The sequence below is a fragment of the Drosophila eugracilis genome, unplaced genomic scaffold (assembly GCF_018153835.1).
Source record: "Drosophila eugracilis isolate 14026-0451.02 unplaced genomic scaffold, ASM1815383v1 contig_1197, whole genome shotgun sequence".
Classification (NCBI taxonomy): domain Eukaryota; kingdom Metazoa; phylum Arthropoda; class Insecta; order Diptera; family Drosophilidae; genus Drosophila; species Drosophila eugracilis.
The window spans coordinates 19,432-32,677 of NW_024571981.1; the positions used below are offsets into that span (position 1 = coordinate 19,432).

The 13,246-nt window shown below is 39.7% G+C and overlaps 1 protein-coding gene across 1 annotated transcript; it reads left to right on the forward strand.

Annotated features, from left to right (window-relative positions):
* The first annotated feature begins 5,613 nt into the window (after positions 1 to 5,613).
* LOC108102594 (receptor expression-enhancing protein 5-like) lies at positions 5,614 to 6,356 on the forward strand. Its single transcript, XM_041818378.1, has one exon. It carries the CDS (start codon positions 5,632 to 5,634, stop codon positions 6,130 to 6,132), a length of 501 nt encoding a protein of 166 aa, XP_041674312.1. The 5' UTR covers positions 5,614 to 5,631; the 3' UTR covers positions 6,133 to 6,356.
* The last annotated feature ends 6,890 nt before the right edge of the window (positions 6,357 to 13,246 follow it).

A 13,246-nucleotide genomic window follows, 5' to 3' on the forward strand; every position in this document is an offset into this window, starting at 1 on the left:
TAACAAATTGTACATGATTTTTCAAAGTTAAGATTTGTATCTATTACCCAAATTGTTAAAAAATATGAAAAACCTTTTAAGATATCCTTTTTAAAATTCAGCTATCTCCCTTAAAGTTCAGTTTTTAAAAGGCCCATTTTACCAAATAATTTAACCCCAAAAAATATTCTGAGAAAAAAGTTGTAAATATTTTTGTTGCATATTTTATGTGCCTGAGAGCGTGGGCTGTCCTCTTACCGCGAGACTCTGCTGTAAATATAAACACATTTAATTTTTTTTTAATTTTCCAAGCGAATACACATTTTTTGAGGCTGCTGCTTGGCTAGGCACATGTCGCCGTTGCCTCGAAGGCTTTCTGGGCGTATCGCATGATGTTGCAGGCAACCACAAACACGGCAGCAACAGCAAAAGCATTGGCACGGCGCAGCGACATCAGCAACATCAGCACATCGCACAGACACAAAACTGGAGCGACATGTGCCTCTCTGTGTGCCGTTGAAGAAAAACATATTGTTAATGGAGTCGAGCATGTGAAACAACAAACAGGACGTACTGCTTTCGTCCTGACAGGACTGCAAAAATTTTACCAAAATCAAATCGAACCACGCATCTTTTGTTGGCTTTAATTAGCCTGACAAAAGAGTGATCAGCGCATGGTTTGCTCTGCACAAAATTCATTAAAATTGTTTCGTAATTTTTGTTATTTGTTTTGAAAAACACTTATGGCACGCTAATCGTGGAAAAGTTTCTCAGTCATTATATATTAAGGTGTGCCAACAGCAGCAGCAGCTTTTAGACTTGGTTAAGGCTTAATAAGCATTTAATTGACGCCTTGCGAGAGAGGGCTCAGGAAAAGTTAAACAAAGTTCAAAGAACTCACACACGTGCGTCATCCAGCAACGCCCTACTTCATCCAGCTTCTCACCTCAAACCGCCCATTGTGCCTCTGTCAGTTTCGTAAAGTTACCGAGTTGGACTCCTTAGATATTTACCAAGAGCCCAGAGCCTTTTTTAAATACTCGAACGCACTTTACACATTTGATAAGCCTCTTTCGAGAGGGTGTTTCTCATGTAAAAACAATAAGCACCACTTGAGCAAACCCGACAGGCAACTGACATGCCCTTAAATTTAAATTTAAATTCATTTGACAGCCGGTGCGTATACGTAACGTGCTACATGACGGTGGGCGGCTCTGCGATTTGCATGCAGGAGCAGCGCTCTATTTTTCATGCCACGTAAACACTTGATAAAACTCGCATAAATTTTTATCAATGTTGGATTCGATTTGCTCGTACATCAAACGCGGCAAAAGCCGCTTGGCCCATTTAACTGCGCTCCGTTTCGAGCGTAAAAATCGCGTTTAGTCAGGAAAAATGGTAAAAATAATATGAAAAATTCCCAACTTGCATATCTCTATATGTGACTACGGGTAAAACTGATACAATTTGAAAACAATTCTTTTAAAATACTCTACCCAAATAAAAAAAAACAGATTCCAAGGATGATTTACAAATTTCATAAAAGAAAATAAAAATTGTGTGAAAATAAAATATGAATTTGATTTCCATTCCGAAAATATATTTCAAATCACATTTATAGTGTAAATACACAACCTGTTTGCACTTTTTCGAAATCCTTTATGTTTATTTTCAGCTTTGATAAGACCAAAAGCAACTTTAGCGAGGATGTGGGAAAATATTTTATTGCTGCAGGCTTTTTGTTTAGAGGTTTTCATTTTGTTTTGTTGTTATTCAAAATAGGATAAGAGAACAGAAAGAAAACTAAATGCACTTTGAATTTATTGAAGGAGTATGTAAAATGTTGATGCTCTACACAGTGCAATAAGAAAGTTATTGATTTAAAACTAATGAATTATTCTCTTAAGTGATAAATTGCTGAAATTATTAGCATACTTTACGGCGTACATCGAAAATTTGAAATTTCTGAATACGTCACCCTAAATACGAACCTAAATATCTATTTCCGTAGGTGGATCACCTGGATAGCTAGCACAAATTCATTCAGGAAGTTCTTTTGTTGAATATAGTATATTTTTAGTCAGAATAGCCCCACCTGAGCCTGTGCTTTTTGTTGCGGCTTGTTGCCCTCAGTAAAAATAAATCTACCGCATTTACGCCGCCTCGTTGGCTTTTGCATATTTTATTTTCGTTATTCGGTTGCTTTCTGTTGGCAAGTGCACAAAATATTTGGTTGTTGATTTTATTGATTTTTTGTGTATACGAATATAACTGCGTTTTCGGTTAGGATCTCTATGCTGCCCTGCTGCAACTCTGAGATAGAGCCTAAAAACGCATTTGTTGGCAAATGGCAAAAATTGGACTAGGATAGGACCGAATGTTAAGCCACTTTGTGCAGACCATGCAAGCCCAATACCAATGGCAATACAAGAGGGGAAATGCAATAAAAACGAAAGCAGTGCGCACAAACAAACCGTGAAAACCGTGAAAACCGCAACCAACAAGCTTTCTCGCCTCTTCGCCCCCACTGGCTGTTCGCCTGGCAAATATTTACCTGTACAATCAAATTTAAAATAGCCAGAGCACACACATACATATAGCACACGTCAAGCGGCACGTTAAGGGCATTACAAGTTTAAATATTTTAGGCAATTAGTGGACAACACAGGGGTGTCGGTTCCGGCGACAAAGTGCAGTTTTCTGGGAAATGCTTGGCGGAAAAGAGACGAGCTGAGTGGTCACAATGGAGTAGTATTGCTCACAAAGTTGCTTCATTTGCCTGGGCTGGGCCGAGCACTCGAGACAAGGCGTAAACTTTGCCAATATATCAGATGCTTAAAAAACATAAACAAAACAATAACGCAAAGAGACCCAGTGCCAAGCCCTCCAAACAGTGGAGTGTAAATAGTAAAACAGTCTCAAATATAAGTTAGTTTGTAAATGTTAATACAAATATAATACAGCCAACTATGTAGTTTTGGATTTTAAACAATTTTATAATTAATTATTTAATTAATTATTTTAACATAAATATGTATCTATAAGAATTAAGTTTACCAAGGAATAAGCAAAAAAAAAGATTATTTCACCCAATTCAGTTTGTTTTCCCATAAATAACACCCACTGTTCCATGCTGGGGCAATGTATGACTTTTGTAACTTCTCCAAACACGCCTCTGCATATTTTCTCGCTCCGTTGTTGTACGCAAATGAATGGGTAACTCTTTCAACTTTGTCTGGGGCACACAATGTGCGAATGGAAAGTGTCTAATAATGCACGAGTTCTAGGTAGGTGTGCACTGCGTTTTTGCGTAATTAAATGAGAATGCAGGGGCCAAATGGAAACAGGAAATGGAAATGGAAATGAAAATGAAGTGAGTGTTAAGGCGACGCGTAAGCCATTAAGCGAACGCGAAGCCATCATGTAAATGTCTGTCCTTGCACTAATGGCTGGCACTTTAATTGAACTCCGGATAGCTGATAGTTAATGGGGCCGAAGGAACCGCACCCAGTTACCCAGTAGTGGTAATAGTAGTGCCCGTCACGAGATAGTTTGACCCACGTTATGGCAGTATGTGCACTATCATAACCTCTGTCAGCTCATTTGCAGCATTTGTTGCAGGCGATGGCTCGGAAGTGAACTGACATCGAGAAACAGATGAAGGGCAAGCGACGGGATCGAGGGGAGAAAGGAGAATTTTAGACGAGAGAATAGAGAAAAAGGGACAGGCCATTAGCCACAGAACGATGGCGACAACTCAACAACAAGTCGACAAAGCGTTGCGCATACGCCGCGTGTGCGGTGGGCAACTATTTCCAAGCTGTTGCACACTTTCGAGCTCACTAAGCAGCTACTCCTTATTGGCCCTGCCACTCCGCTCCATTGCCTCTCATACCACCAACCATGTGGCAGATATATCTGTATTGGAAAGTTAGCTTATTGTATCTGTTTAGCAGTTCTGCCAAGATAAATTATGTGATTTTCCTACTGAAAGTTACTATGAAACTGATACTGAAAACTTGTAAAATCATTACAAACTTTTATATGTAAAAAACTTTTTTATTCTCCTAACTAACCTTTGGAATAAACCCAAAGTCACAAGGTTAATTTACTTACCAACTCCCTCCAATTAATTAATTTTAAGTCCCTTAGATACCCAATCCTGCTAAATTCTTTCCTCGAAAATCCAACTGTCCTTTCAGCCACTGCTCTTTTACAATATGGAAAACAGTAAGCAGCTTTTGACAATTTGCTGAGTGGGTTGACTGCTCTTCTATGCTCTTAGATACAGCCAGTCAACGCCCCGCTGTTGTGGCTGCTGTTTGCATAAATACATTTAAATGGCCGTAGAGCAATATGTTACGTATACGCAATGTTGGCCCAAAGCTGCACCCATTGTGCAATGTTTTTGTGCTGTGGTTGCCGCCCTGCCATGCATATTTTTAAGCTGCTCGACTTTAATAATGGTTTTCGGTCAGTTGCCCTAGCCACAGGCTTGATGGTTTTGCGAAACCTTTTTCGGTTCTCCTCGTTGAGTTAAAATATATATACATATACCACTATGTATGTATGTATGTAGGTGTAGTAACCCAGCATGATTTTAATGAAGTGGCATGCGAAAGGGTAGTAGTGGTGGTGGCCAGTCCGGAAGTTTGGCATTACCTGCAGACTGTGGTGATGCAATGCAATGCAGCAGTTATTTACTGCACATAAACTTGAATAAATTCCGGAGAGCCTTGGAGTTTCTTTGAGTTCATTAGTGTTACTTGAACAATATGCAAATGAAGTGCAAGGATTCTAATGTAGAGGCAGAAAAATGCAACTCATTTTTAATATCCTGCGGCGGCAGATGTCGGCACACAGCAGCAGCAAAAAGGTGCCGGAAATTAAAACTCAATATTCGAGTGATTGTGTGCCGGGCAAAGGAGGAATTGTTTGAGGCATCGCCATTGCCATTGCCATTGCCACAGCGGCTGCCATTGCGGCCGCCACTTGCCACTGCCATTGACTATTTGACTTGGACCGCACAAAAGTGCGCAATTGAGGCGGCAAATCAAATGAAATCCAACGGAACGAATCGAAACGTGCACACAACTCTCAACTCTCGACTGGCAACTAAAACTCGAATTTAAACCGAGTTCCAAGCATCCCCGACTGCCGTTCAATGCGACCGGCTGCAGACGTGCAATTTTCGCAGACGCTCAACGAAATTGTTTGATTTTGGCCAAGTGCAGCTGCGTCTCTGGCATTTTGCTATCTTATGCCATTGCCGTTTGCTAAATGTTAATGCCATTTCAATTGCTCCCTCCCCTCCGATCCTTGGGGCTCTGTGGCCTTTCACCATTCTAGACCTGCTGCTGACATCCAACTTATTTTGCACCAATGATACCCTTTCTTTGAGAATACGCACTCAATACAAGGCAGCAAGGTTTAACCATTTCTGTTTTTGAGAAGGTTTCTTTAATATTTCAAAAGCAAAAACTTCTTCAACTTATAAATTTATCTGATAATTAAGTAGATTTAAGATAGTTCCCTTAGTCTTATAGTTCGAAAAATATGAAATATATATTACTGGAATCCGAATAAGTGTTGGGAAAGTGTCTCGCATATTTTTGATTGACAAACTTATATTTTGAAATATTATTGGTGAACATGGCCGCCCCCGTAGCTCAGGTGCAACAATTCTTCAGGGGCTACAAACAGAATTTTGCCGGTGCACTTCGTGATGCTTCCAAGCCCTGGACCAAAGTCTTCGATTCCCTGGAGGAGAAGACCGGCGTGGATAGGGTCAATATTTTCTTCATTGCCTCTGGCTTGTGCGCTCTCTACCTAGTCTTCGGCTATGGCGCCCAACTGCTGTGCAACATCATTGGAGTGCTATACCCCGCATATATCTCCATCCATGCCATCGAGTCTAGTACAAAGTATGACGACACCAAATGGCTGATCTACTGGGTCACATTTGGAATCTTTACTGTGATTGAATTCTTCTCCGGCCTGCTGACTTCCGTGATTCCCTTCTACTGGCTGTTGAAAAGTGTCTTCCTTGTCTGGTGCATGCTGCCCTTGGAACGGAACGGTTCCATCATCATCTACCACAAACTGGTGCAACCCTACTTTCTGAAGACCGCTGAAGTGCTTAAGCAAGACTAGAATTCCGATGTGGCGTACCTCAAACTCACCTCGCATTGGTTACGTTTTGCAATGACTTTTAAATCTGTTCTATATTTGTTGTTAATAAGAGCATAAGTGGTCGGTCGCTGAACGAGAAATCCCCGCTTGTTAAAAGTAAAACCAAAAACATATATTTTTGAGTCCAGGTTTAAAAAGCTATTAAGCCATTTCCCAACTTGATAAGAATAAACTATAAAACTTCATTAGGAATTTTCTATAACTCCATAAAGGAAACCACCATAGAAAAAATATCTTCCTTACGATCGAAGGAATTCAGAATTTTTATATCCCCCTTTTCAATCTCCTTAGAGTATTGCCAATGCAGCTTATAGAATATCTTATAATTCTCTTTCTATTACTTTTTTCTATTTCAAGGAGACAATTCAGAGGCTTGTGCAATGTGCATATCGCATATCTCGTTTGTGGGACACTTTTATATGTTTGCCGGGCACTTTGCGGCAGGGATATTCACCAGTTAGATACTCCAAGCCAGAGACCAGAGTCTCTTTTCGGGGCAAGGATTTGACTTTGGGGCCATGGCAAATTGCTTCATAATTTGCACATAAAGATTTCATAATCCTCCCAGCTACCATTTGCCAGGCAAATGTGTCCGATTCGAGTGATAATAAGAGCACTCTGTGATTGTTCAGCAAAATTTACCTGAAGCAACTATAATTCCGATTTCATATGAGCTATAGGCAAACAAGAGTTTAATTATGGGGAAATAGTTAAGTTTAAGTGTAGTCAAAGTCGAATAAATGTCTTAGAAACTTAAGTGCTAAGCTGCTATCTGGTTTATGTTTAGCAAAACAGATTTCTCTGAAAACTAAACTCATAGAGCTGTGTTGCAAGAACATAGTTTAATATTGATTATAGGAGTCTGGGCAAGACTGTGAAACATTTTAAGGGGCGCATTAAAAAATGGTTTTCGATTAGAATGACGCTCACGTCCAATGCCGGCGCTCTGATTGATTGACTGACTAAATGGCTTGAATGGCTGATTGATTGACTCACCCTTACACACGTACGCACTTGCACAGTATTCGCACAGGATTCGGTCGGTAAACTGAACTTGGCAATCATTGCGATACTCTTTTTCTCCCCTTTTTTTGCTATCTAAATGTTTGCTTAACGAATCAATGTGTTTAAATATTAAATTGCTTTATCTTTTAGTTTGTTGCAAGTCCAATAAAAAGTGCATCCTAGTAGGATTAGAGGGAATATAAACAGATTAAGCATCAGATTACATTACTATCAGCTTTGTAAATATTAAATCAACATGTTTTACATTTTCAGTGAAGGTATTGAAATTGTTTTGAATTCCTAAAAGCTTTAAATCCCTTTTGCAAAGTGTATTTACCTCCATCGTAATTTTCCCGGAACCTTCAATTGCTTTCCCATTGAGCTTTCATGTGCTGCGTATGTGATTTGTTTTACTCCGAATTGCATAAAACATTCGCAATTGCGTGGCCCGTGCTCCGGATGGGAAGCGAGTTAAGGCTTATTTATATTCACTTCAGACACGCCCCCGCGGCAGTAACAGCCCACACACACACACACATCCAATACCCCGCCCCTTAAGAGCGTAATCCAATAATGCACCACATAGACAGCAGCTACAAATTAGCCAGCTTTCGGTAGGTTTACATATCAAACGCCGTCGGCCATCATAACCGCAACGGATTAAGGACCAAGGAAGTGGGAGTCAAGTGGGCTCGTATGCATATCGCAAACTTGATTAAGAAACGTGGTCATAACTGGCGGTGGTGGTGGTGGGTGGTTGTGTCAGTGTCAGCCCTGTATAAATAAATCAGGCATATTGCCGCCATCGGCGTAGACAATGTCATCATGCTGATGCATCTGTCACTCCAAAGAGGCAGTGCCTCGTTTTATTGACATCAAGGGATTGGAGGTGTTCTCCGGCAGTGCTGACAGCTTGATGGTTCTTTTGTTTTATGAAAGAATAAGTTACTTAAAGTTATAATAACATTAAAAAATGTTTTTAGGTATATAAATGTGGAGATCAGTATTCTAAGTTTGAAGCTAATTTAAGGCAATTTATCATGTTTTTTGTCATTAAAAATATAATGAGTACCATCGCTAGCACTAATACTTAAAAATATATATAATTATCCTTAATAACCAATCTAGTTACAAAATGTGGCCATTTTAAGATGACATAACTATGTCAGACATGAAGGGATCCCATTGTTATTTGCCTTTGCACTTTCGGTTGCATGTTAACATCATGTTAACCGACAGTTTTGGCGAGGACAAGCCATTTAGCCACCCCTCAACCCCTGATCCCTGACCCAGTGACTGCAGGACGTGCTGGTGCCGATTGCTGACGCGTTGATTGCTTTGAAGGCAAATGCGATGGCAGGCAACTAATTAAAAAGTTATACGAGAACTTGCACACGCCTTTAACTTTGGCCAAAGTAATTAAAGTTCGCGCAGAACCAAATATGTGTGTGTGTGTGGCGTATATATGTGTGTGTGTGTGTATGGGTATGTCTGTGGCAGTCGACTCAGCCCAACTCAGCTAAACTCAACTCAGCTCAACTTTGGCGCATTTACATTTCACACCTGCGCTTGTAAATTCGCCACAAAAACCCGACCACGCAAAAAAGTTAACACACAAAGTTAAGAAAAGCGCTTAACGTACGAAAAAATGATGTACACAATTTTTTGTACTGCAGAAGCCTAAGGCACAAAATGAAGCTTTAATTTAGCTTACTGTGTGAATTATTAACCATTAAGAGCAGCAAGCAAAGAGGTGAAAAACTAATTAATTTGTTAATGGAATAAATTAATACCATAAAATGGGATATATAAAAAACTTATGGATAGTTACAAAAGCCTCGTTGAAAAGCATACGTTTTAAATTGGCATAAATATTAAGGTTATTAAAGTGAAACACCAAAATCAAAAGCAAATTAACTCAATTTTCAGATAATTACAGGTAGAGGCTCTAATTAGAAATCCCAAAATGTTATTAAATCCAACTACAGATTCGCATTGTTAACTCAAAGGAACTCAACATAAATGAGCAAATCCTTTCAATATTGCCCAAATATGGTTTGTGGCATTTATGCATAGTAGAGTGTGAAATTGATATGGCTTGGATTTCAATCTTCAATAAGAGAATTCGCAAATCATTAGTTCTGGTTGTATTCTATAATAATTGACTGATAATTACTCAACCAGAGTTGCGTATAATAGCATGATTATATCGTATTATTTGGCAAATTCAGTGTTATCCACCCGAGGCTATGAAGGCACCGAAAAGGTCATAACAGGACAAATGCTTTGGCATTATCAATGAAGGCGCACCCAAAGGAGACTTTCAAATGGAATTAATTAATTTTTAGTTTGGGCATAAGAGCATTAGACAGTATAGAGAAAACAATGAAAAGTTCTTAATAATAAGCTTCATTGGTAAATCCTGATAATGTATCTATAAGTTCAATGTCCAGCCAAAAAATATCAATACGTCAACGAGGATAATAATGCAACCTCCTTGTTTGTCCTTCCATGTACTTACGTCTTTGTTTGACAATTAATTTGACTTGCCATTGTCCACAGTCTAGACAACTATGAGCTTACATAGCGCTCAATTTGCGGTGCAATGAACTCTGACGGGCCACTTTGGCTAGTAATTACTGTAATCAGGCATGGTAATGGCGTTAAGCAGGACTTTGACATCGCGACGCGCCACAGGGAAGCCAATGGGCCAAGTTGCCCAAAGGCAGCTCATTAGCCGTAGGATGAAAGTTGCCTTCTCTAACTAGCTGAAACATCAAAGCGGCCTAATAATTTGGCAAGATTACAGCCATTACGTAACTTGAACTTGGCTGGAATTTTATGATTTAATATATTTCTACGTTTCAGCATTTTAATTGATAAATTTTAAAGGGAAACCCAGTAATCCATCTAAAGCCTTTTGAAAAGGCATTGCATTTATTCATTAATTTTATTTTAAAGACATTTTTGTTTCAGTTTAGGGATTTAAATTGGTTATTGTTTTTGGATTGCCATTTAGGAAGCAAATATTTATTACGCATTGCTATTATATGTACTTTTCACATTTTACGTAAAGATACCAAAAAGCATATGAAACCATTGTCTTAAAAATGTATCTATAAGCAGCTTAAATTCAGAAATTCATTGTTCGTTTTGCTGTTTGTCATATAAATAAAAGAAGAATTATGTCTGTTTTTTGTTGTCATAATTTCTTTGAGTGCTGGCCTCACACTCGGACTGCAGAGCAGCTCTCTACGGAATTGGTTGAGCGCGAGAGGAAGCTGCGACGGTCCACACTGCGTATGATTAACAATTTAAGCGTGTGCATATTTCACAGCGGGCGCACGCATTCGGGTAAAGTGAAAATTGCATGCATAGACAATGGGTTTGGCGGGTCGTCTAGGGGGAACTTCCCTTTAAAGCGGATGACATGACAATGCTTTAAGTGCACTCCATAACACCATCACCAGTATTCCCTTTCCGCAAGATTGCTTCTTTTTTGGCACCAACTGCGTCACTGTTGCAGCAGGCTTACAAAGCACCGGGCATTAAGCAGGCGACATCTGCATGCCCGGCGACACAAAAAAGCCGAGAGATGGTGTCCAGATTGGAAGGACTATAGCAACTAGGACCTGGGAGCAGGACATCTCCTCACGTTGTGCACCGAGCGATTTGAAGTGAGTTGTCACCCTCTGGCTGGGCAAACAATGCGCTTCGCCCAAGCAAGGGACCCGCACCAATTGTCCTTCAAAGAGCGAAGAATGTTCAGGACATGCAGGACATGGCAGAAGGCCGCCTAATAGCCGGTGACTGACTGCTCCGCCATTGTCCAACTGCTGCAACAAGCACTTCAATCACAAGCCCATGGAACACTTCACCAATCGATGGGTCATCATGTGGGCCTACCCCCCATCTTCTAAAAATTCAAAAAGGTATGCCTTGCCCACTGTTGGACACATTAAACGCATTTGCTGTCCTGTGGAGAGTCGGTTATTGATGGAACAAGGGTCCAAATGTCCATTCCTTCTGGTTGTGGCAACATGGTCTTGGCAAATGGCAAGAGTTTGGCCGACAATTTGCAAAGGCAAAACATTTTTGCTGTTATTAACTTGGCTGCAACTTCGTTGTTCTGGCAACAAGGTGCAAATGATTTCATTTCCGAAAGTGGTTGGTGGAATATTAGGGAGTACAGTTTTAAGTAGAAGAGAAAACTCAAAACAAGAGCATTACTACCTACTAAGGCATCATCAAGAATAATCACTCGTTTTAATTAATCATTAGAAATGTGGCACTGAAAAAAATATCTCATAAGTACTGAATGCCATTGTGTTTTATTAACAATACTGATGTCTTTGGGTGTGATATTTTTGATAAACACACGGATTACGGATTATTTATTATCCTGATAATTCATTTAAAATTACGTTCAGTATATGATTTATCATTTCAGATTCATTAATCCTGATTTATTATTCAATTTAAAATGCTCCTGCCACCGTGTAGTTAGGTGCTTTGAACCCCTCGAGTTCTCGACACAGACTCACTGGCTAACAGTTGACCTTCCGCAGGCGGGGAATCCATTAACAGATCAGAGCCGTCTCCTTGAGCACCTCGAGTGGATTTCAATACAGACTGGGGTCCCCATGTTAAGTAGCCAGTTCATTAGACCAATGGCAAACACATACACTTTGCATAATGGCCGAGATTAAGTGAGGCGTGGGACCTGGCAATGCATTAGAGATTCAAACATAATGCCACTAATTGCATATCTTGACGTTTCATATTTGATTCAGGGAGAAAGCGTACAGGCCTGAAGTTTGATTGATTTTACTGGTCGTGTTCTTTAGATGATAGCCATAGCCCAACCTACTAGTTCAAGTCACGCAGCGTAGACTCATTACAAAGTCACGATGGAAACTGGGCCAAGTTGGACTTATGGACTTACCCAGAGCACAACAACTATCACAGGAGAAGAGGCAGCAGTGGGGCAATAGCAGAGCAAAAGTAATTTTATTATCAAATCCAACTTTAACAACTGCAGCAAACCTTGGCTCCATCGCCTCTACCTCTGCATCTTTCCTCCGGGTAGGGCCCGGGCCAACTTGTTATTTGGCTTGTAAGTTACAAAGTCTTGTTCGTGTCCTCGGGGTAATAAAACAAAACTTTGTGTTGAAAATGAAAATGTACAACGCACAAACGAACAAACGAATGCAATGCCATAGGAAAAACCTTCAGTTTCCTTGCCTTTCGTTTCCTGGCCATTCGTCGGCCATTTGGCCATTCTGTGAGTGCAAATGACAAGCGGGCCAAAGGATTAGAGTGAAATGTAAATTTCATTTGCCGGCTCCTCTTTTTTCTTCTCTGCAGATCTTTCTCCCCTGTTTGCAGTTGTCTAATTACGAGCCAGGAGCTCTTAGCAAATGGCACAATCAACCTTGACCAACACGATTTGCAAACAGAAATCATTGGACAATTTTCAGGTAAAGCTGGCATGAAAGTTCTTTCATTTTAGGTGTGAAGAAGGTGGTATTTAGAAAGATTCTTTATCTGTTTATTAATAAACCAATAAACAATTAATAATAAAACTATAATACATACTCTGAGAATTCTTGGGTTAAAGCTTAATTGAAGCAATTCATTCCATTGATGGTTATTGCTTTTAATTAAGCATCACAAAGTTTAAATATTTTTTTAAAATAAGAATAAATTATTCCCGAATTCTGAACACATTCCTGTTAATTGACACTATTAGTTATAATGAATATGTTAGATTCGGGTTAAGGTTTTCCATATTCAAAAAAACGCAGATTGCTTATGGTGAATAGACATGATCACACCACTGCCAACTTAAGAGTCCTACTAGCATTCTAGCATATCGAAAATGCTTTCCAAAAAATGCTACAACGAATATACTGGTATCTCTGTCTCTCGCAGTGGTTCAAGCTTACACGCAAAACAATCATAGTGCGTATCTCTCTCTCAAACTTCTATCCTCAACAAGCAACATCTCTCTCTCATATTCGCATCGAACTAACCTGACCATCTGGCGAATAGATGGAACAAAGCGTAC

Coding starts and splice junctions, on each gene's coding strand:
- LOC108102594 (XM_041818378.1), top strand. CDS start 5,632: ATGGCCGCCCCCGTAGCTCAGGTGCAACAATTCTTCAGGGGCTACAAA.